A 21,988-nucleotide genomic window follows, 5' to 3' on the forward strand; every position below is an offset into this window, starting at 1 on the left:
AATATTTCCATTGAATGCCACGTTATTCTACTTTCAGGTGATAATAGGCTATATCTCCTTTAAAGTTAATTCATTTGAAAGTCTCTCTTTAGTTTACAGACAGTAGCCAAAAGCTATAAAAAAACATGAGGAACTTTTGAAATGGCGATGTACACCATAACTTAAGTTCGTTATAAGGTTCCAAAATCTAAAATAAGGGTAAATATCAAAAATATAGATTAATTGATAATAAAATAAAACTTGAATAATAAGGCGTTTACATGGATTAAAGTCATTACATTTCGCAAACTATTCTATGGTGGGTTGTGGTGCATGTATGTCCTCCACGTTATACCCATAACAAATGCTTGTGTACATGTATGTTTCTGCAGGGACCAAGAAAACAAAATAATCAAAAACTGCTTTAAATCAAAATTGATACATTTAGAATAGATATGAGATTTTCTTTTCTTGTTTCTTTTCTGGCATTCTAAGACAGCCAATTAACACCATCATGCATGTCGCAATGTATACCGCAGACAAGTGCATTAGCCTCCGTGTCTGAAAAATCAATAACAAGTGCCATGATTCACCCACCCACTGCTTCAGCTGCACCATACTCTTACAACACCCCTCGTGCGACCTCACCCCCTCTACTGCCCCTGTATTCATTGTAAATAACTGTTCAAACGCACAATGCGCTCTGGACCTCTTTATTCAGCCTCACAACTTCCCTGCGTTTTCATTGGTCCCTTCGGGATGCGGCGACAGCTGATTGGAGCAAAGTTTCTCTTCAAGTCCATGCACCCCCACCCCGCAGATATCCGAGGTCCGGTGCTACTGTGTGATTCCAGTTGTTTTCACATCCCCTCACTAACAAAGAGCCTAGAAGCTGCTGTCTCTTACATCTCCAAGTAAATGTGGTGAGTGATGCGCAACTAACGATTGAGGCTCTTGTAAATCTAGACGAGAACGAAGATATTAAGAGCAAAAAGACACTGTGCTCTTTAGAAGATATAGCAGGTGAGAATTTGAAAAGTGTCAGATATAATTAACTAAACGTAAAGAGCAAAAATGGTGTCGGCTGGACTGGAGATCCTGGGACTAGCGCTGTGCGTACTTGGCTCGTTTCTGGTGATGGTTTCGTGCGGGCTGCCCATGTGGAAGGTGACGGCTTTCATCGAAGCCAACATCGTGGTGGCTCAGACAATCTGGGATGGCTTGTGGATGACCTGCGTGGTGCAGAGTACGGGCCAGATGCAGTGCAAGATGCACGACTCCCTCCTCGCCCTTACCCACGACCTGCAGGCGGCCAGAGCGCTCACGGTCATCTCCTCGGTGATGGGCGTGCTGGGGCTCATGGTTGTGATTGCGGGGGCGCAGTGCACCAACTGTATCCAGGGGGAGTACGTGAAAGCCCGGGTTGTGAACGCCGGAGGGGTCACCTTCATCGTCAGTGGTCTGTTTGTGCTCGTGCCTCTTTGCTGGATGGCCAACAGCATCATATCAGACTTTTACAACCCACAGGTGCCATCATCAAAGAAGAGGGAGATCGGCGCGGCGCTCTACATCGGCTGGGCTGCCTCAGCGATGCTGCTGATCGGGGGGTCGCTGCTGTGCTGCTCCTGCCCCTCCAGCAGCAACTCCGGATACTCGGTAAAGTACGCACCGACCACGAAGAGAGCCACGCCGAACGGGGGGGATTATGATAAGAGGAATTACGTGTAGTGGTTGGCTCATATCTGGCGGTGCGTGAAAGTGACCTGCAGCTTGTGAAAAACTTTTTTTTGACGGACCTTTTCATCTGCAGTTTTTATTTTTTGAAATCTGAACTCTGAAAATCAAAGGAAGCACACCTGCTGTTTTTACACTGGCCTTTCAATACGCTCGGACCACAAATTCATAAATCCTATTTTGTATCTACAGAAGATCAAAAAAGACTATCAACTGCAAGAGGTAGCTCACGACAAAAAGGAGTATATTTGTTAGGTACCTGCTTTTGTAAGTCTTCGAAATGATTAGTGTTTTCAGTTGTTTATCGTTGTAACTGCAAAGTTTTTTCTTTTTTAGAGGAGCTTTTGCCATCGAATATTTACTCTGTTGTTTTTGCCTTTATGTGCATTGTCAGCACAAACGTGTACAGTAACTGAGAATGATTGCACTCTCACAGTCAGAGACCCATTTCGTTTAGTTGAATTACGCCGACATGTTGAGGACTCAAAACAATGTCTAATAGCAATAAAGTTCGAAGAAGAAAGGTGTACACATAGTAAAGCCCTAATAAATCTCAGAGAGGTTTTGTATTGTTCCGAAGTTTATGACGGTTCCTAAGTCTACAGTCTAATTTTGGACTATATATTCCAGACAGCCTGGGATCTGTAGAGTTAAACACGACATGTTACAGTCCGTTATTTGGCTGCACTGAAAACCTGCATCGTTTTTGCATCTTTGCCACTGCAGGAATTCTTTTGTTTTCAGAAATTCTAGGAATAAACTTTTTTTTCTGTTGGTTTGTTGACGTCTGATGTAATGATCATTGTATATGAATATGCAATATTGTGTCATTTTATTAAGATTAAACTGAATATATTGTCTGACATTTTTAGTGAAAGTGTTTTCTTAAACAAAACATCTGACAAGTGGGTTGTGATGGCGTGCAGAGTAGAGCAGGAGAGCTCCACGGCTGTGCGTAATGCATGCCGTTCCCACCGTGAATATCCATACACCCCCACGGCGGGAGAAAGTATTTTGGTTAGCCATAGAAATCCAGATGACAATGCCCATTCAGCCAGAGTGGGGCTCTGCTGTTCAACTCACAATACTGCACAACCCCCACCCCTCCTCGTGCGAAGTCAATGAAGAGCGTTCAAAATTAGAGCCATGGAGAAGTTGCTGGATTCGTCTTCCCGCAAGTCACTCCATTCATTCATTGGCACAGCCCCAACTCCCTCCATCTGGGTGCTGGGATAGTTTCAACACAAAAGATCACACACCATCAATATTAAGCAATCAGTTTATCCACAGCTGCTTCTGGACACAATATGTATTAATATATGGGGATGATTTCCACTATTTACATAAAGGCAAAATACTTAGGGCTGAATAACAGAACAACACAAGCCTGTGAGTAACAGTCCTCTGATTTAAGAATGTGACTGGATTACAAAAGCTTATCCATACTTATTATGCTGGTCACTTAAGATTCTTCGCAGGTCATAAGCCCTGTAAAAAGTTGAAAATATGGCCATGCACAAAGTCTGAACACTGTCAGAGGAGAGGGTGACTTGTGATACTTTAAACTTGAAATACAACTTGTAATACAATTAATCATTTTTATTCCACTCTTAGTGACATCCTTATGCACATTTAACATAATAATTGAAAAAAGAAAACTTCCAGACTTTTCAACCATAAAATACGGTCAGTCTGCTCAGTTGTCGTGGTGATATATCTGCTGACACATAAACTCAGTATATCTTCTTTTTTTATAGAGTCTTTCCTCAGCATTGTTAGGCCTTGTTATGGTTGTGAAACTAAAATGAGAAAACTCCATCTTCAAGTTGATCAACAAAAAATGATTGGCAAATATTTGAATAACCGTTTAAATCATTTTGATTTATAAATATTAAAAACGCTGGTTTTCCCACTTTGCAAATGTGAGTAATTGCTTATTTATTAGTCTCCATTGTTATAAGAAAAACATGTTTTCTTTATGAACAGGGCTTTAGTGATGAGAGATTATTCAACTTGTTAGATTGTTTTTATAAATACTGTGTGTGATGTGCTACAGTAGGTGTTCCTATTTTTGGGTCTGTATGGGGTTTTCAACACAAAGACAGTCCAGTCTGGCTGCTTCACTCAGATGTTTTTGTGGGATTGTTAGTTCCACTCCCCTAGTCACCACATAGAGGGTGACGAGGCGCAGGGTGTGTGTGTGTGTGTGTGTGTGTGTGTGTGTGTGTGTGTGTGTGTGTGTGTGTGTGTGTGTGTGTGTGTGTGTGTGTGTGTGTGTGTGTGTGTGTGTGTGTGTGTGTGTGTGTGTGTGTGTGTGTGTGTGTGTGTGTGTGTGTGTGTGTGTGTGTGTGTGGAGAGAGAGAGAGAGTTGGGGGTGCACCTTTAAAAAGGCCCTCATTCCAATGAGCAGAGGGGCAAATAGGGCCAGCGACGTCACTCAATGGGAGCTCGCTATGGTAACCAACCAGAACCTGCAGTTGCCTGGTTACGGGAGCCTATAATGTGGTGGTATGGATGAGCCTAATAAAAGGCTGGCCAGCAGACATTCCTGAAAGCATGGACACACACACACACACACACATACACACACACACACACACACACACACACACACACACACACACACACACACACACACAAACATACACGCACACAATATGCACAGCAGTCTAGAAGATGAAGGGGGGATTTGCTTAAAGCCTCTAATGGTCACTGCAAAAAGAGCTGTGACAGCAGAAACACATTGTTTCATTGTATTTGAGCAAATGTTAAAGGCGCTATAAAGGAAGAAAACAAACGCTAGCTCTGACGAACCAAACACTAGCTCTGACGAACGAGAATTAAAATGTGAATATAAAGAATTGAGGAATAAATATATATCTCAGACATGTCTCATAGGAATAGATGACTATGACTGCATGATTACACAACAGAGAAACATTTTGACCTCTAAACTTGACCTCCCTGAGACCAGCGACATGGCTAAGGTCATGTCAGAAAGTTGTCAGGCTGCTTGCTGGTCTCAGATTTGTGCTGCAGCCAGTGCACGTTGTGCTCTTTTTTAGGAGGTTGGGTTGTGCTGACGACTATTTTTCTTGTGACAAAAACTTTGAACTCTGAATCTGGCCTCAGGTCAATCGAGTCGGAAGTCACTTCCCTCGACCTACCAGGCATGATCTCATGGAAGCAGAATCCGTCACATTTGATGGGCGGTCACAACCCCTTAACTCTGAGCCCAAAAATCTGATGTGAGGTATCCTCTTAGAAAGAAAGGATCTGGTGAATAAAACCAGTGAAATAAATTGTGTAAAGAAATTTCACGTTAAAAATCTGTGTTTCTCTGATGCTGTTTGGCTGCCGCTAACCTTTGCTTAGCATGCTTCTCTGATAACTTAATATCCAGAGGTCCATTGGGTAAAACCCCTCATCCAGTTAAAATTGATAGTTAAAATCGTCCAAAACCAAAATATTTTGTGTCTGTATGTATTTCAGCTTCTCGCAGACAACGTTGACACATCTGCAAATCGGATTTGTTGCATTTACTGGGAACAAAATACAACAGATAATTAAATTAATAAAAAATGAAAATGATAACATGAGGAAAAATAACTGCACAAATCAAATATATGAAATGGGTCTAGGGGTTTTTAGATATTATATTGCAGTAAACTTATACATTATACCTTTAAAGCAACCCATAATGTAGTGAGTCTTAAGGGAAACATGATTAAAGTGATAAAAGACTGAGTCAGAGATCAGAGCCAGCAGGTGCACACAGTCAGGCTGGACAGAGCTTACTCACTGATAGTCAGAGCCAGGAGTCAGCAGGTGGTCCAACATGCCCGACAAATGGCTTTGTGTTGAGTTAAAGACCCGAAGAGCCGTTTGTTTTATAAACAATGTTAGAGGCAAGAGGTGGAGAACAAAACAACGTTTTTTGTCCTGCATGTCCGCAAGGTTTACGGCTCGATGACTCACACGTTTTTGTTGCAGCTCAGTAGCAGGACCAGGCTTCCTGTGCAACGGACAGCAGGACAGGAAACAGGAAGGAACATGGAGGGTGTGGGAGAGAAGGAGGGGTAGAGTGTGTGTGTGTGTGTGTGTGTGTGTGTGTGTGTGTGTGTGTGTGTGTGTGTGTGTGTGTGTGTGTGTGTGTGTGTGTGTGTGTGTGTGTGTGTGTGTGTGTGTGTGTGTGTGTGTGTGTGTGTGTGTGTGTAGAGTTTGGTGGTTGAAGCACACTCTCACACACACAGTTTGTACATAACTTCCAATAACTAACTTTCAATTTGGTGATTTAAATTTTTTATATAAAATTAAGAGATACTTTAATTGTTTACTTATTTTACACAAACTGAAAACAAGTGTTTTTTCTTAGCTCATGGCCAGTTGATGTATTAAGAGTTTCATGGTTTTAAATAGGGCCGCAACGACATGTTAGAAACATGTCACCTTATTACTCATGTTTGTTTAACCATTTCACGTGAAACAAAGTTTCAGACATTTGGATTTGGTAAGGAAATGAGGAATAAAATCATCTTTACTTTCATGCTGGGAATCAGGAAAGGTATTATAAATGATAAACGATGTGTCCTTAGACAAAATAGCAACTAGACATGATCATTTTACTCAACAAAAATAAAGCATTGATGAACTTCAACATAGCGCTTTTCTTGGAAGCAGCAGGATGTTCTATGTGAAAAAGAACAAAGATAGTGAATGATGCACTAAAATTGAACAGGTGGATCAACAATTCAAGAAAGGGTTCACAATCATTTTTTGTGTCACTCTGTAACTGCTGGATGTGTAAATAAGCAACACGTTTGTCATATCAACTTCAAGGGTGATAATAAGTCAATGTTTTGCTCACAACTAATTTTGGCTGTCCCTAAATGGCCTCATGTTATTTCAGGATAAAGAAGGGGGATTTCGCTTTTATTCCAAGGCCACAAATTAAACACTTTAGTCGGATCAAACCTGAACGGCTTAGCATAACAATAATATTTATAAAAAGGTGCTGCCAAATATTAAATCAACTTTCCCAAAACGTACACATTTATGTGCAATTTGAGACAAGCCAATAACAGTTTTACAGCAACATGTTATCCCAAAAGAGTGATTGATAGAGTGCATAGTGAAGGTTTAATCTCAAAATATGAGAGAGGAGAAGTCAGAAACAGGGAGTCTCAACTCCTTACATGCCTCACAGAGTGAGATCATGTTTCCATAAAGTATATCATCACATTCAGCCTATAGGGCAAGATGTGTCCCTGTTTAATCTTTAACCTTTACAAGAAGGGTTGGAAAGATAATCCAAGTAAAACAAAAATGGAAAAATAAAATAATTATGGACGTGTCACATTTCAGCTCCGTGTTGCTATAGCTACAGCACATCGCTAAAGGCTAACGCCCACACTCCAACACCCACACCCACACACACACACACACACACACACACACACACGCACACACACACACACACACACACACACACACACACACACACACACACACACACACACACACACACACACACACACACACACACACACACACACACAAAGAGGTGAATGACAGCCCTTGCTGAGATGAAGAGGAGGCCAGGCGGTGTGAGGAATGTCTGGGTGGGATCAGGAGACATTTCTGATTTGGCATGGTTAGGGAAATGTATGTCGGTCAGAATTAAAAAAACATTGAGGGCTGCAGACAACCCCAGCAGGGTTTAACCACCATGTTTGCACTCACAGGGGCACAGGTGGTGTTGCTTTCAGCTTCACGTCTTCTGGAGTCCCATATTAACATAGGATACTGCAATCAGTGGCTAAGTAAACAAACAGACACACAAACAGGATTACGAGGTGTACTAAGTGTATTGTTTCCGCACTAATTGCATCTTGCAGGAAAACTCTTGCTTGTTATTCTCGGGACTGTTAGAAAAGTAAACAGTTGATATGTGGAAAAAAGGCAAATATAAAAAAAACCTCTTCTTTTAAGTTAGTTTTTTCCCTTGGTCTCTGTGTACAGAACCTTCGAGTATTTAAGGGATGAAGGTGTAGTGCATGCCATCCAATAAAGGGAGTCTCCCCCCCCCCACCGCTAAGTGAAGACACAGACTGCAGGAAAAAGCTGTTGTGTTTTCAGCCTGGCCTACTTCAATTGTCCTTGATGGCATGCCAACTTTGGCTTATATTGAATGGGGTTGGAAAAGCACGCACTTTTTTTTTACTGTCCTTTGACCTTTTCTGTCTTTCGTGATCCTGAGGTGCAGAGCAGTGAAAAAAAAAAGTATACATTACTTAAATATTATGCAATAAGTGGCAACCACAGCTAGCTTCAGTGGATTTGCATTATGCCGATTCAGCAACATCAGTAAGTATGAAATGCATACAAACTTTTTTCCAGGCACAACTAATCCCTTTTGCCTGAAAGAACTTTAAAACAATGGAAGAGAGGAGAGCGATTTGGGGAATAACACCTCAACTGTTAGAGGGCTCGCAGGGTCAAAAGGTCACGGGGTTAGGGATCATTAGGGGCATCTGTGGGCTGACAGGCTGACATAAAGCTGCAGCAGGTCTGACGTATATTGTTTGTGATGCAGTGGATTTAATCGAAATGTTTGTTTGTTTGTTTCTGGTGTAATGATTATCGGTAATGAGCATGTGTGTGTGTGTGTAACTGCAAGAGACATTTCACGGAAAAAGGGAAATGGAGCAAAATGGATTCATTCTTCACTGGAAATATTACAAAATGCACAAAATGCTCTGTCAGCAGTTCTACTCGACTTGTTAACTGATTGTGGAGTCGTCAGAATGCTGTTGAGTTCAACATGAGGACTTTGTTTCTTTGTCACCAGTAGAATTAAAGATAAACTTCCTACGGGCTGTAATAAACAAATATCTATGTAGATTCCAGAGTAAATGGTAAAAAAAAAAAGCCTTTGATACATCCAGCTAAATCTGTAGAGGCTGATATTATTGAATGAGCAGAAACATACCTAATCAGAAACAAATTATTAATCATCACATCTGTATTTCTTTTAAAACATGTCTGAAGACAATATGTTTGTTTATGTCGTGAAATTAGGTTAAAAAAAGTAGTAGCTGTTGTTTAGCAAGATGTATGTAACTCAAAACATCCAGTATTAGTCGAGGCGCCTTTCTCCACCAAACTGTAGCGGCTAACCAACATTTTGAACTGGGTCAATTACAGAAGGATCTCCTTATCAACAATGTTATCGAGTAAAAGTTGCATGTATGTTGTACATGCAATGCTTATGAAGTTGTTTTGTTGTGTTAAAGGGCTCATTTGCTTGTAGCTGCTGAAACATGACTAAGTGTGGCCTCCGACTGCCAGTTGTGAGACTGTAAAGATATTGTTTTGATCTTGTTGATAATACATGTTTTACGGAGGGGTCTTCTGGAGCAGCAGGATCTCCCCTGCTGACAGGAGACTCAACAGACCGGTGAAGAAGATCTGTCCTGGGACCTCCCTCAAACCAGAGGAGGCGGTGGGAGACAGGGGGATGAGGGCTCAGCTATCATCCCTGATGGAGATAATATCCCCGCCCACGCGTCAGCATTGGTGCAATTATTTAAATGTCACTTTTTATTCCGTCTACTTTAAATATATATATTGTTTACCTATTATATCTCGAACGTTACTCCCTATTGTTACAGTCGCTCGCTTAGCTGCTGTAAAAGTGAAAATGTCTCCCTTGTGAAAAAAAATATAGGATAATCTTTTCTTGCACCCGTTTGCAACAAAGCATGATATTGAAATATAAGTTGCAATTTAACCAGACAGAGAGACAAACATATATCATGTTTGAATATTCAATTGCTCTAACTCTTCAATCAATCAATCAATCAATCAATCAATCAATCAATGTTTATTTATATAGCCCAATATCACAAATGTTACATTTGTCTCAGTGGACTTCACAGTTTGTACAGAATATCAGTATGACAATACAACACCCTCTGTCCTTAGACCCTCACATCGTACAAGGAAAAACATCCGGAGAAAACCCCACAGTTTAAAGGGAAAAATGGGAGAAACCTCAGGGAGAGCAACAGAGGAGGGGATCCCTCTCCCAGGACGGACAGACGTGCAATAGATGCCGTGTGTAAATTGAAAAGATAATACATTTGTAACATAGGTAGTCCAAATGTTTGGAAATGCATGTGTGTATAATAGGCAGATGAATCGACAAGGATATCCATCCAGGACTTATGATCCAGGACCACAGCCACGACTCGCGATCCAGGACTCGCGATCCATGACACAGGACCGCAGGATCATCCATGACTCCGGATCCCGGCGTATATAGACACCAAAAAGAAAGAAATTTGGGGAAGCTGGGTTAATCGGAACATGAGAGTACACAGGTATAGACAGAGAGAAGGAAGAAGTAAGATGTCCCCCGACAAACTAAGCCTATATTAGCAAAACTAGGGGCTGAACCTAATCAGCCCTAACTATAAGCTTTATCAAAAAGGAAGGTCTTAAGCGCACTCTTAAAAACGGATAGGGTGTCTGCCGTCCGAACACAAACTGGAAGCTGATTCCACAAAAATGGAGCTTGATAAGAAAAGGCTCTGGCTCCCATTGTACTTTTAGAGACTCTAGGAACAACCAAGAACCCTGCATTCTTGGAACGCAATGCCCTAGTAGGACAGTAGGGTATAATGAGTTCTTTAAGGTAAGATGGCGCCTGCCCATTAAGGGCTTTGTAGGCGAGAAGAAGAATTTTAAATTCTATCCTGTGTTCTATAGGGAGCCAGTGTAAGGCAGCCAGAACAAGAGTAATGTGGTCCCTTTTCCTAACTCTGGTTAGTACACGAGCTGCAGCATTTTGAATCAGCTGAAGCAACTTGACTGACTTCTTGGTACACCCTGATAATAAGGAGTTACAATAATCCAGCCTTGAAGTAACAAATGCATGGACTAGTTTCTCTGCATCGTTTTGAGGCAAGATATGCCTGATTTTTGCAATGTTACGTAGATGGAAGTAGGCGGTCCTTGAAATTGATTTTATGTGGGCGTTAAAGGATAAATCCTGATCAAATATAACACCAAGATTCCTTACAGTCTCACTGGAGGCCAAATTAATGCCATCCATAGTTAGTATATCTTTAGATAATTTGTTTCGTAGATTCTTTGGGCCAAGTACAATAACTTCAGTTTTGGTCGTGTTTAACATCAAAAAATGTAAGGTCATCCACGTTTTTAAGTCCTTGAGGCAGTCTTGAATTTAGATGATTAATTTCATCAGGCTTGATTGATAAATATAGTTGAGTATCATCCGCATAACAATGAAAGTTTACAGAATGATTCCTTATAATATTGCCTAACGGAAGCATATATAATGTGAACAAAATAGGTCCGAGCACTGAGCCCTGTGGCACTCCATGGCTAACTTTGGTTTGCATGGAAGATTCATCGTTGACACGTAAAAACTGAGAGCGTTCAGATAGATAGGACCTAAACCAGCCTAAAGCAGTTCCCTGTATGCCAACTAAGTGCTCTAGTCTTTGCAATAGGATATCATGGTCGATAGTATCAAATGCAGCACTGAGATCGAGCAAAACAAGAACAGAGACAAGTCCCTTGTCTGAGGCTATTAGAATGTCATTTGTGACTTTAACCAGAGCTGTCTCTGTGCTATGATGTGTTCTAAAGCCAGACTGAAAATCTTCAAATAAATCATAGTTTTTTAAGTAATCACACGACTGCTTTCTCAATAATTTTTGAGAGGAATGGAAGATTAGAAATAGGTCTATGGTTGGCTAAAACCTCTGGATCGAGGTTGTGCTTTTTAAGAAGCGGTTTTATCACTGCTACTTTGAATGATTGTGGAACATAGCCTGATAATAAAGACATATTCATAATATTTAATAAAGAAGTGCTAATTAATGGAAAAACTTCTTTTAACAGCTTAGTTGGAATCGGGTCTAAGATACACGTTGATGGTTTAGAAGAGAGAATCATTTAATTTAATTGTTCAAGGTTTATGGCTGAAAAGCATTCTAGTTTACTATCTAGTGTAATATTAGAATTTACGTTTCCGGGAGCTGTTAATAACACTATACTGGTCAAAGGCAAGAGGTCATTAATTTTGTTTCTAAGAGTATCAATTTTATCGTTAAAGAAGCACATAAAATCATTACTACTGAGTGCTATGGGAATAGAAGGCTCAATCGAGCTGTGGCTCTCTGTCAGCCTGGCTACAGTGCTGAAAAGAAATCTTGCATTATTCTTATTCTCATCTATTAATGAAGAGTAGTAGGCTGCTCTCGCTTTACGCAGTGCTTTCTTATATTCATTGAGAGTAATATGCCAAATTAAACAAGATTCTTCAAGTTTAGTGGAACGCCATAACTCTTTGTCCCTCTAACTATATGCAACAGGTTTTCTATGATCCAACACCATTTATTCCTGAGGAAAATCGGTTTGCAGCAGTTGCAGTACAGATTAGGAAATAAAAGTGTAATGAAGGTGCACAATGGGGATCACAAAAGGTAAATCAAAAATAAAAAGGTATAATGCCTTTTAGATATGTATGGCATGTAGCATGTAGCTTCTGGGTGTATGCACAATATCCAATCTCAAGTAAAGCCTAGTAAGTGTATGTGGTTTATATGATAATTAATGTATTGCATGCGAGCCGAGGCCTTCAAAAAGGCTGGTGCACATCTTCACATTGGCTGGCTGCCTGTGTGTGTGTGTGTGTGTGTGTGTGTGTGTGTGTGTGTGTGTTTGTTGCACGCCACATTCCTCAGATGCAGAGCGGCAGAGAGGGCAGTGGCCCCACTTCACCAGAGGTGCAAGAGGGGGGGGGTGGAGAACAGAGTGGAGGGGAGAAAGCCAAATGACGGGCTGAACAGGTGGATGTCTTCACTGGATACCAACAGAAACACCGTCTTTATTCCTCCGCCAGGTAAGTGTCAGGTTTACAAGGCTGGATCCTGTCCTCCAGAGTAGCTGAAAAAACATATTTGGGGGCTCAGAGGGAAACTAAACTAGCATAAACATGAGGTTAAAGTTTATTCTTGACCTCAGAGACAGTGGTAGCTGCTGCAGGCGTTCATTGGCAAGAGGATTGCAGTCAGTTGTCATTTAATTAGATTTGCAAATGTATATATATTTTTCATTTGGAAAACACACCACAAGGAACAAGAGATAAAATAGAGGAGTTAAAAAGGACAGACAGAGAGGCTGCCAAATACACATCTATCAGTAACTTGTGATAATTGTGTCTCTAAAAATAACCAGTCTCTCCGCCCTGTTAATGATATAAATGTGTCTTCCTTTCTCACAAACAGTTTGGGGCTTTGTATCGCCTGGATAACATCACCCTGCTGTGACCATAAACAATATCATTAAATAGTTCTCAAACGGTTGACCCAGTGGAAGCAGGAAGAGATACAGTTAGGTGATGGTGCACACAACCTCCACTGATCACAATAAAACCGTTTAGCTTTAACATCCCCTCGATGCAGATCTCGGCACGTCTCAGTCCCACTGTTGCCACTCAGTCCGGACCCTCCTGTGAAACCACCCAACACCCTCCACTCTGGAGGTCACGATCACATCCTGGTGCAGCAGTGATAGCGATCTTAATCACCCCGCAGGGAGCAGCCCAGGCTCCACCTCTCCAGTCTCTCTGGGGCGGCGTCAGATCTACACCAGGAGGCCCCGCCTACTTTCTGCAGACTGGGCCGAGGTCGCAGCCCTCACCTTTGCCCCAAATGAGCCGACTCAGCTCAGGAAAACAAGATAAGTTCATTAAACCGAAAATGTTTTCACTACAAATCTCACAAATACCCAAGTAGTGCGTCTGCAAAACAAAAGACTGGATCAAGATGAAGTGACTAATCAGTTTGGATCTCTCTGCCAACGCTGGCTGTGACCGCCAACAGCTGACTGCCAGAACTCTGGTTTATGACAAAAGCTAAAGTATAACTCTTGACAAACTATGGCAGTTCCTAAATGGGGTCTGTGGGACCATAAAGATTAAAAAAAACTATGGAAAATAAATGTTATTCCATAGTTTTGTTTTTCCTTGTGGACTACTTGAGTCTGTCAGGCTGATTTGAAAATGAAGCAAGTTGAAAGAGAGGAAATTATTAAGTGGTTTAATTGCTAAGCACTACAACACCTTTTATGGGGGCAGAAAACAGCTGTTAGTTTGTAATATACAGGTTTAGGATTAGTTTTTATTATTTAAACAGTTTGTAACAGAGTTAACGGGCTGAAATATCAAAGTAGCAGCTCTGATAAGAAAGGGGCGCACCCAAGAGCCCATCAGCTCTCCTGATAGGCCCGTGTGTTAATGTGAGTCAGGTCCTTCCTAAGCCGAAAAAACACAAAATAACAATAAAACCTGGATCTTTATATCTAAATAAAAGTACTTGCTTATAATATGAATTTAAAAATGTATCCTAGAGTCGTACGTATAGAAGATTAAAGAGTCAATAATTTGACAGGTCTCGTATCACAAACCCCTAGTAACCAATAACTGTAACAAACGAAGAATTTTAAGCAACTTACTATTATTTATTAAACATGTTTAAAAAGTAAAAAGGGGATAATCCACTCACATACAAACAGGAATAAAAGACATATAAAAAGATATTAAAACAGCAAAAATAAGACTTCCACACATTTATATGTACAATATACACACACAATTATTAAAAACATTGAAATCTTGAATAAAGTTCTTGTACTGATGACACCTGAATTAAAAGGTGTGAACAGCAGCAAAACCAGACTCAGGCTCACGTCTCCTCTCAGGACAGGAGGGTGATCAGAGCATCCAGAAACTTGCTCCGGTCCTCCGTCTTCAGCTCAATTACTGCACAGAAACAGAATACAGACACACATTATTTAAAGCCAAACATCTGTCAGTAGATAAACAGCAGTGTGGGACAGGAAGGTGCAGAAATATTCTACAAATGCATGGCAATCATGACTGAGGGAGGTTTTACATTGCAGATAGGAAACTGAACTAATGACCAAATGATGCCGTAGAAGCTCAGCTAGAAATAAAGACAAAGCTGCCCCCTGGTGTCGGATGGAGGGACTGGCAGATCCATCCAATACATTTAAATATGAGAACTCAAACACAAAAAAAGAAAGAGAGATAAAACTCACTTGAGGTGTCAAAGTTGTCGTGTAGAGTTCTGGAGCTGGTGCTCTCTGCAGCTTTCTCAAAGGCTCGACCAAAGAAACTTTTAGATTACAGAGAACAAAGATAAGAGATGTGGATATCAGTTTATGTGTTGTATGCTGCAATTTATGCAGCATACAACACAAATATGAATGTATTTGACAGAAAATTGAAATCACTATTTTTATAAGCAGTTAATAGTTTCATTAATTTCTCAGGCACAAAACAGTTCTCTGCTGCCAACTTTTGTTATCATTGTAGATTGAAAAATGTAAACATTCATCACTTCGAAAGGAAGTAATCGAAAAGAAAAAAGCATGGAATCGTTTTTGAATAATAAGGGTGATTTAAGTATTGCAATATCAACTTTATTGCAGATGAAATGAGAAAAATCAATGTTGCATGATGCTGGGATGCACATTTTTCAAAAACATTTTATAGACCAAATGACTTGGAAAATAATGATCAAAAGTCGCCCTATAAAAAGTATTGGACTTTGAAATGATGTATTGGTGAAAGTTGTCTTTCTATCAATTTATATTCTTAGCCCTACTCCTAATGTTTTGGTAATATGATACATGTTTAAAAAGAGGGCTTACTTCTTCTTGTCCGATGTTTCAGACTCAGGTGGGATCCCCAAAACAATGACGGTTCCCTTCTCCAAGTCCTTGGGAGCAGCCATGATGAGCGGAAGAAGTTTGCAGCGCTTATTCCTCGTCTAATGAAAAAAACGAAAAAACCCCGGTAATGAAAGAGGGACCCCGATGACAACAGCGTGTTTTCAGGGCCGTTAAAAGCTTCTTCTCTCACAGACTGAATCCAGTTCAATGGCAATTAGATACTTACAGAGCTGACAAAAGCCTTCAGGAGGTATTTGCAGAGCAGAGTCAAGGCCATGGGCCGAGAGAAGAGCTTCACATCAGGCGTTCCCTGCGCAAAAGAGAGAGAGAGCGGGGAGTGTTGCGCTGAGCAGGAGCTACTGTTGGGAGTTGGGACACAGCCACACACACACGTAGGTCACACAAAGACACACACACAGGTCACACAAAGACACACACACAGGTCACACAAAGACACACATACAGGTCACACAAAGACACACACACAGGTCACACAAAGACACACACACAGGTCACACAAAGACACACACACAGGTCACACAAAGACACACACACAGGTCACAGACACTCGTACCTCCATGAGGTAGCAGTAGAGGAAGGGTCCCTGCGACAGGATCAGGTTGGTGCAGATGCAGCTGGCCACAGTCTGCTGGATCGCCATCAGCTTCTTCTTTGCCAGGTCAATGCCTGAGTGTAGACGATCAAGGTTACTCCTGAGAGAAAAAGACAACAACAGGGGACTAAAGTGAATTTGGGTTATTTTAATCTAATCATTAGACATTTTACAGCCGAAAGTCATTTCTTCTTTAAATTAAAATGCTTTACTCATACATCATCATGACGTCATTGGTCAACAAGAAATAAATCACATTTTTTAATCTGGTCCTTGTTCTGTTTTATCCAGTGACCTCAAGTAAATCGGGGAGTAACGCTGAGCCTGCCTTTCTGATCATCCCATTGAGTTTATTATCTTCAGTGATGGTGTTTAGGTAGACCATCTAGGGCAGTATCATCCAAGGTCGTTTGGAAAGGAGAAGACACATGACTATGCGTAAAGTCAGCGCTACAAATTGACCTGGAGAGATCCTGTTTTAGTCAAGATAGTGCTATTAAAAATGTGTTATCAACCCTGACAAACTGATGTTGTGACAAGAGACAATCCAATAAAGTTTCAGGTCACAAGTCATTCATTTCTCAGCTAAACCGTTTGGCTCAATCAACGGACCCACACTGCCACACACCTTGAAAGAGAGTCCAGGGCCTTGATGAAGTTGTCGCTGTTGCTCTCATCCTTCTCGGTGCTCTCCAGCAGGGCAGCGGTGGCATGCACCATGTCTACGGCCAGGAAGCGGTTCTTAAAGCCGAAGTGGACGCCAAATGTCTGGATGCGGATGTCCTTCATACTGATGGGGAGAGATCAATCATTTCAGTCAGTAAATAAATGCGTCCGAGTGTCTCCAGGTGATTTCTGGATTCATACCCGTATTTATTGGAAGACTCCTCAATGACGTCCCGTAGGTTTTCTTTGATCGTCATGTCCATGGAGTTGAATTTCTGCCTCACTTGCTTCAGAGGTAGCCTGTTCAAAAAAACATTGGCAGATATCAGCTGTTAAAACAAGTGGCAGCTCTGTAAAACATTGAACATTTAATGACATCATGTTGGCAGAAGCCTCATTGATTTCTGTGCACTTCACCCCATGTCAGCGAGGAACTCCTGGAGCTTCTTTTGACCGTTTAACGTCCAGAGCTTAAAGTGGCACGTCGTGTAACAGGAATTACAGATGCTCTCATACAGGGACCAGTGCTGGTAGAGGGTCAGACGGAGGCTAAAGAACAGGGTTAAGGAAGCTGAACCTCCAGCCACTATGACACTTGAATGTACGGGGGAAAAACAACAACAATGTAAACCTGTCATATGAGTTAAGGATACTCGTATTCAAAGGAGATCCTCATACAGTCGATGGAGAGAGAGTTCTCCTCGTCTTCGTTTCGATGGTTATGCCGGGAAACATGTCGCTGCATTGTTGCAATGTCTGTTACATACTTCATACTGAAAAGAAACCAGGCAAATAAGAATAGTTCATATTGGGGAAACTATAAAGTAAGTAGACCCTGTAATGAATGTAGGAAAGATTTAAGGGAATCTATTTATGCTACTGAAGATATTCTTACTGTGTGATTTTATCATGAACCCACTGGTCAGTCAGTCCAATGATGGCCCACCTGTCAAGAAAAACAAAAACAGATTACATCTTAAAGTCTGCACGTTGCTTTTCCCACAATGTTTGTAGTTAAAAACGGGATATTTGAATTACAATAATTACCAAAGCATGTCCTTGGTGTCTTTAGTCAACACCCAGGCCAGCTCAAAAAACATCACTGCAGCCTGACAAAAGACACATGAAAAAGCTGGATTAAACATTTGTATACAGGACAATGTTATCTGAAATGAAAGACACAGCCATGCGTAAGGAACTCTCAGATGTGTATAGATTGTAAAATGTAACAGTTTTGTGAAAGTTTAAAAGGGAAAAGACTGACAGAACATTTGTAAACCCTCTACTCACCGATGTCCCGTGATATTCATACTGCTCATAGTCAAATAAGATTTCCCTCCTGAGAAATAAGTGGAAACTTAGTGTCAGTTTAGAAATTGTGATGAGATATGAAATCCTTACACCTCCTTAAAAACACTTCACCTTCTCGTTTCCCACTCCCGCTTCGCACGCTGTCTATCAATTCTCCTCTCAATTGCTCCCTAAAACAACACAAATAACACAATCATTAGAGCCACACCAACACAACAAGTCTTTCAGCGATTCTCATTCTGGTCCAATTCGTACCTCGTCAAATCTCCTTCGTTTCCCAGACGGCTCTGATCCATCTTCACTCTCATTTCCAGAGTCGGCTCCTTCCTCGTCCTCTTCATCTCGAAAGATGTCATCATATGAGGGCACGCCAAGGTCGTCGTCTTGTTTGATTAGGAGCTTTATCTGTGGATGAGATGACAGAAGATTATACAACAGGAAATGACTGAAGTGTAAAACATGGCAGCACTGTTTTCACTGAGATGGTTTATGTTATTGCTCACAAACTTCCACAGCTAAGCAGAATGTATTGAACTACTGCAAAGGCTAATAAAAGACAAATGGATGCAGCTAATCCAAAATGAGCGATATTTTCCAAGCTTGCTTCTTTAAGCTGAATTGATCATTGTCCATCACCTGGCTGTCGTTGTAGACATTGACCACATCTACAGGCCGGTGAGTGTCGCAGATGAAGAAGACGGAGTCATCATCGGGCTGAAGCATCTCAAGAAGGTCAACATTTGCCCCACAGTTGATGAGAACAAAATACTTGAACTACAACACACAAAATAATACATTTAGTTCAGAGTGACAGTTTGGTGAACCTCAACAGTTCTTCCTTGTTTATCCTTCGGTCATTTATTCACATGTACGAACAGATCTAAATATTCATACCTGCTCTTTGTGTTCAAGGAAGGCGGTGCCAAGGTCCTGCCAGGCTGTTACTGGAATAAGTGTGTACTGAACCTGGTCACAGTGGAACAGCGCCTGAAGAGACAAAAAGATTCAGAAATTATAGTTTAATCTTTTCCTGGTATCAACAGCTGAAACAACTGACAAAAAATGAACTGGCAAATATTTACAAAGAAATATATAACACATTAGTTAAATTATGTGTCAGGCAATAAAGGAGAGTTAAGTGTTGTTTTCTAAACTAATAAACACAAGTTTAGTAGCTTTGAGCCTCACCCTAGATCAGGGGTGTAAAACTCAAGGCCCGGGGGCCAAATCCGGCCTGCGGCTTCATTTCATGCGGCCCCTCAAGAGCTTGCAAAGAATATAATATGTTTAATATACGGTTACATGCCTATTTACAGAAGCACGTTGCCCATAAACTACATATCCCAAAATGCATCTCAAATTTGCCTTTTTTCTCAGAATTTGCCTTTTTTTTTCTCAGAACAAGTTTTTTTTCTCAGAATTTGACTTATTTTCTTCAAAATATTCATTTTTTCTTAGAATTTGCCTTTTTCTCAGAATTAGATTTTTTTTTTTACGCTTTTGTAACAAAGTGAAGAGACTTGCTATGATTTGCCCTAGACTTCTGCTTTCAGACGTAGTTAATTATGAAGTTATTACCCTATCCGATAATAATCCAATGCAGAGGCAATAATGTCATATAATACATTATTTTATATATTAAATATTTATATATGTATTTTGATATATAGTCTTAAAGTTACAACCGGCCCTTTGAGTGCAACCATAATGCTGATGTGGCCCGCGAAGAAATTGAGTTTGACACCCCTGCCCTAGATTATATACAAGGATTCAGCTTCTCACATTATGGAGTTTAGATAACCGGTTTGCCTTTTAATAAAGTTAATGCAATTGTTATAATATTGAGATTATAACTTTTGGTGAAACAACATTTTTTTTTTAAATCTGACATTTGAGGCTGTGGTTAATTGTGGCTGCATTTTTCACTATTACATTTCAGATGTTCTCAATATTGTGGATGTCCTGTTATGACACATCACAAATAGGACTCACGTTTTATTCCACCCTGTAATTTATACAAATATTTTTTCCAGATAATTCAGCAGGTTTTCAATTGAAAATGTAATTTTTTTTACATTTTATGTAATGTGACCAAAATGTTCTCCTTCTATTTGATATTAGAGGTGTATCCTTCTTGCTCAGTGTAATAATAGAAATCTGCACTTATTTGGAGTCATGACATGGAAGCTAGACCTTTCAAAAACAAACAGCAGTATTTATATAAAACTATTGCTGTAAAATACAAGAAGCGCCAAAATAGAAAACAAATAGAGGCATGTCCTACTTGTTCAGTGTAGTAATAATATCTGATATGCGTTTGGAGTTACTGGGTCACATGCCATGGAGGATGTTAATACAACTGGAATCATATTTCACTTCAAATTATATGTGAAATCAATTATTGTCCTCCGTTATCCAAAAGGTGTGCCAGCTAAGACAACACATGTTAACTAATATAGGCAAGTTAGGACGCATGGTATTGAAAAAAACAGTAGTTTTGTTTTTAGCCATTTATTTATGTTAAAACGGTTTGGTTATAGCGAGGGCTCTGAGACTCCGTGAAACTGAGAAAAAGGACACTGCTGAGTAAATGAAGGAGTACATGTCTGTCAAAATCCAACCTAAACCTAACTTTATTGCGACATTTGAGCATAATTTTAGTGTGTGCCCAGTCTGCACAGAGGTAACAGGAGCTAATGTTTGCTAACAGTTAGCATGATATTGTATTACCTGTATTATCTTACAGGCGCAGAGTGCGTCGATGTCTGACGCCACCAGGATAGCCACTCTCTGAAAAAAAGCAATGTACGATATGTTTAGTAAGTAGTACAACATAATTACATGGGACCTAAACTGACAATGAAGTACCTATCCGCTAATTGATATTAGCAAACAGTCCTTCATGGTTACCTAACGTCAGTTAGTGCGATTAAACAACTTACCTGATTGGCAACAACTTCATAAAACTCCTTTCTTATGTCCGTGATGAACATTCTGCAAACTTAACAAGGTTTAAGATCAAGAAAACGGGTTAAAATAACGCTAAATGAACATGAACTGCGGGTTATTTTGGTTCGCTGTCAGAGACACGGAGCTTTCTTCTGTGCTGTTCCTTGTTGGAAATGTGGCGCCAAATCGGCACGTCACTTCCAGCCAATCACTGGGAGTTAACGAACCGACGTCATACGTTAGAGGCCACGCACACTGAAGAAAATGCCACCTAAATAAAGAATAAACACACATAAACAAACATAAACACACGCACACACACACGCACGCACGCACGCACTATAGTGCCTGCCCATTGTGTTCTTCATACAGTATTTGATTTTTGGCAAAAGTTGGGATGTCCGAAGTCCGAACACTTTGAGTTGTGTTATGTGTTTGTTTGTTTGTTTGTTTACCATCTGAGGTTGTATGTTTGAATCAATAAACAGTGGGTCACTGAAGGAATATTGTTGGCATAAATCTGTGACAGACATTGATTATACTTTTATTTTAGGATACTTTATTCTTCAATCTTCATACTACTAACTTTTTTATATACTTTTAGTTTTATTTGCACCTATGTATCTGTATGAATATCCATTTATACATTCACAAGTTTTCTCTTCATTGAATTGTTTTTGCAGATATCATTTTTATTGACATTTTTCTTTATCTTATATTAATGGTATCCCTTATTTTAGTTTGCTCTATTGCAATTTTTTGACAAATGTTTTATCACTAGAATCATCTTTTTCTTTGATAAACATGTTTTCAACTAGCAATGGTTGTAGGATAAATGAGAAATAAGATTTTCATTGCTAACGAATGCATCTACTACCTTGTTGTTCATTTTAATATGTATTAGCAACCCAACTCTATGCAAAAATTATCCCACAAATTAATGTT

The 21,988-nt window shown here is 40.3% G+C and overlaps 2 protein-coding genes across 2 annotated transcripts; one reads left to right on the forward strand and one right to left on the reverse strand.

The window, feature by feature from the left end:
• The first annotated feature begins 688 nt into the window (after positions 1-688).
• On the forward strand, positions 689-2,578 carry cldn5a (claudin 5a). The gene has a single exon (XM_079690844.1). The coding sequence runs from the start codon at positions 1,054-1,056 to the stop codon at positions 1,705-1,707; it is 654 nt and encodes a 217-aa protein (XP_079546970.1). The 5' UTR covers positions 689-1,053; the 3' UTR covers positions 1,708-2,578.
• An 11,669-nt stretch (positions 2,579-14,247) lies between these two features.
• On the reverse strand, positions 14,248-21,260 carry cdc45 (CDC45 cell division cycle 45 homolog). The gene is made up of 18 exons (XM_079688109.1): positions 21,037-21,260; positions 20,825-20,884; positions 18,989-19,081; positions 18,731-18,868; positions 18,350-18,499; positions 18,206-18,264; positions 18,074-18,122; positions 17,831-17,892; positions 17,679-17,729; positions 17,437-17,556; positions 17,201-17,332; positions 16,985-17,083; positions 16,746-16,907; positions 16,079-16,217; positions 15,731-15,814; positions 15,484-15,602; positions 14,869-14,945; positions 14,248-14,569 (listed from the first exon to the last, which is right to left on the reverse strand). Exons 1-18 carry the CDS (start codon positions 21,085-21,087, stop codon positions 14,505-14,507), a joined length of 1,710 nt encoding a protein of 569 aa, XP_079544235.1. The 5' UTR covers positions 21,088-21,260; the 3' UTR covers positions 14,248-14,504.
• Positions 21,261-21,988: the final 728 nt, after the last annotated feature.

Source organism: Notothenia rossii (assembly GCF_949606895.1).
Source record: "Notothenia rossii genome assembly, chromosome: 6".
NCBI classification, from domain to species: domain Eukaryota; kingdom Metazoa; phylum Chordata; class Actinopteri; order Perciformes; family Nototheniidae; genus Notothenia; species Notothenia rossii.

What these genes read in the sequence shown, in the direction of transcription:
- cldn5a (XM_079690844.1), top strand. Translation starts at nt 1,054, where the DNA reads ATGGTGTCGGCTGGACTGGAGATCCTGGGACTAGCGCTGTGCGTACTT.
- cdc45 (XM_079688109.1), bottom strand. Translation starts at nt 21,087, where the DNA reads ATGTTCATCACGGACATAAGAAAGGAGTTTTATGAAGTTGTTGCCAAT. An exon ending in ATGTCTACAACGACAGCCAG is followed by an intron (nt 18,500 to 18,730) that starts GTGATGGACAAT and finishes TCTCATCCACAG; the next exon opens with ATAAAGCTCCTAATCAAACA. An exon ending in AGGATCTCCTTTGAATACGA is followed by an intron (nt 17,333 to 17,436) that starts GTATCCTTAACT and finishes CCTGTTCTTTAG; the next exon opens with CCTCCGTCTGACCCTCTACC.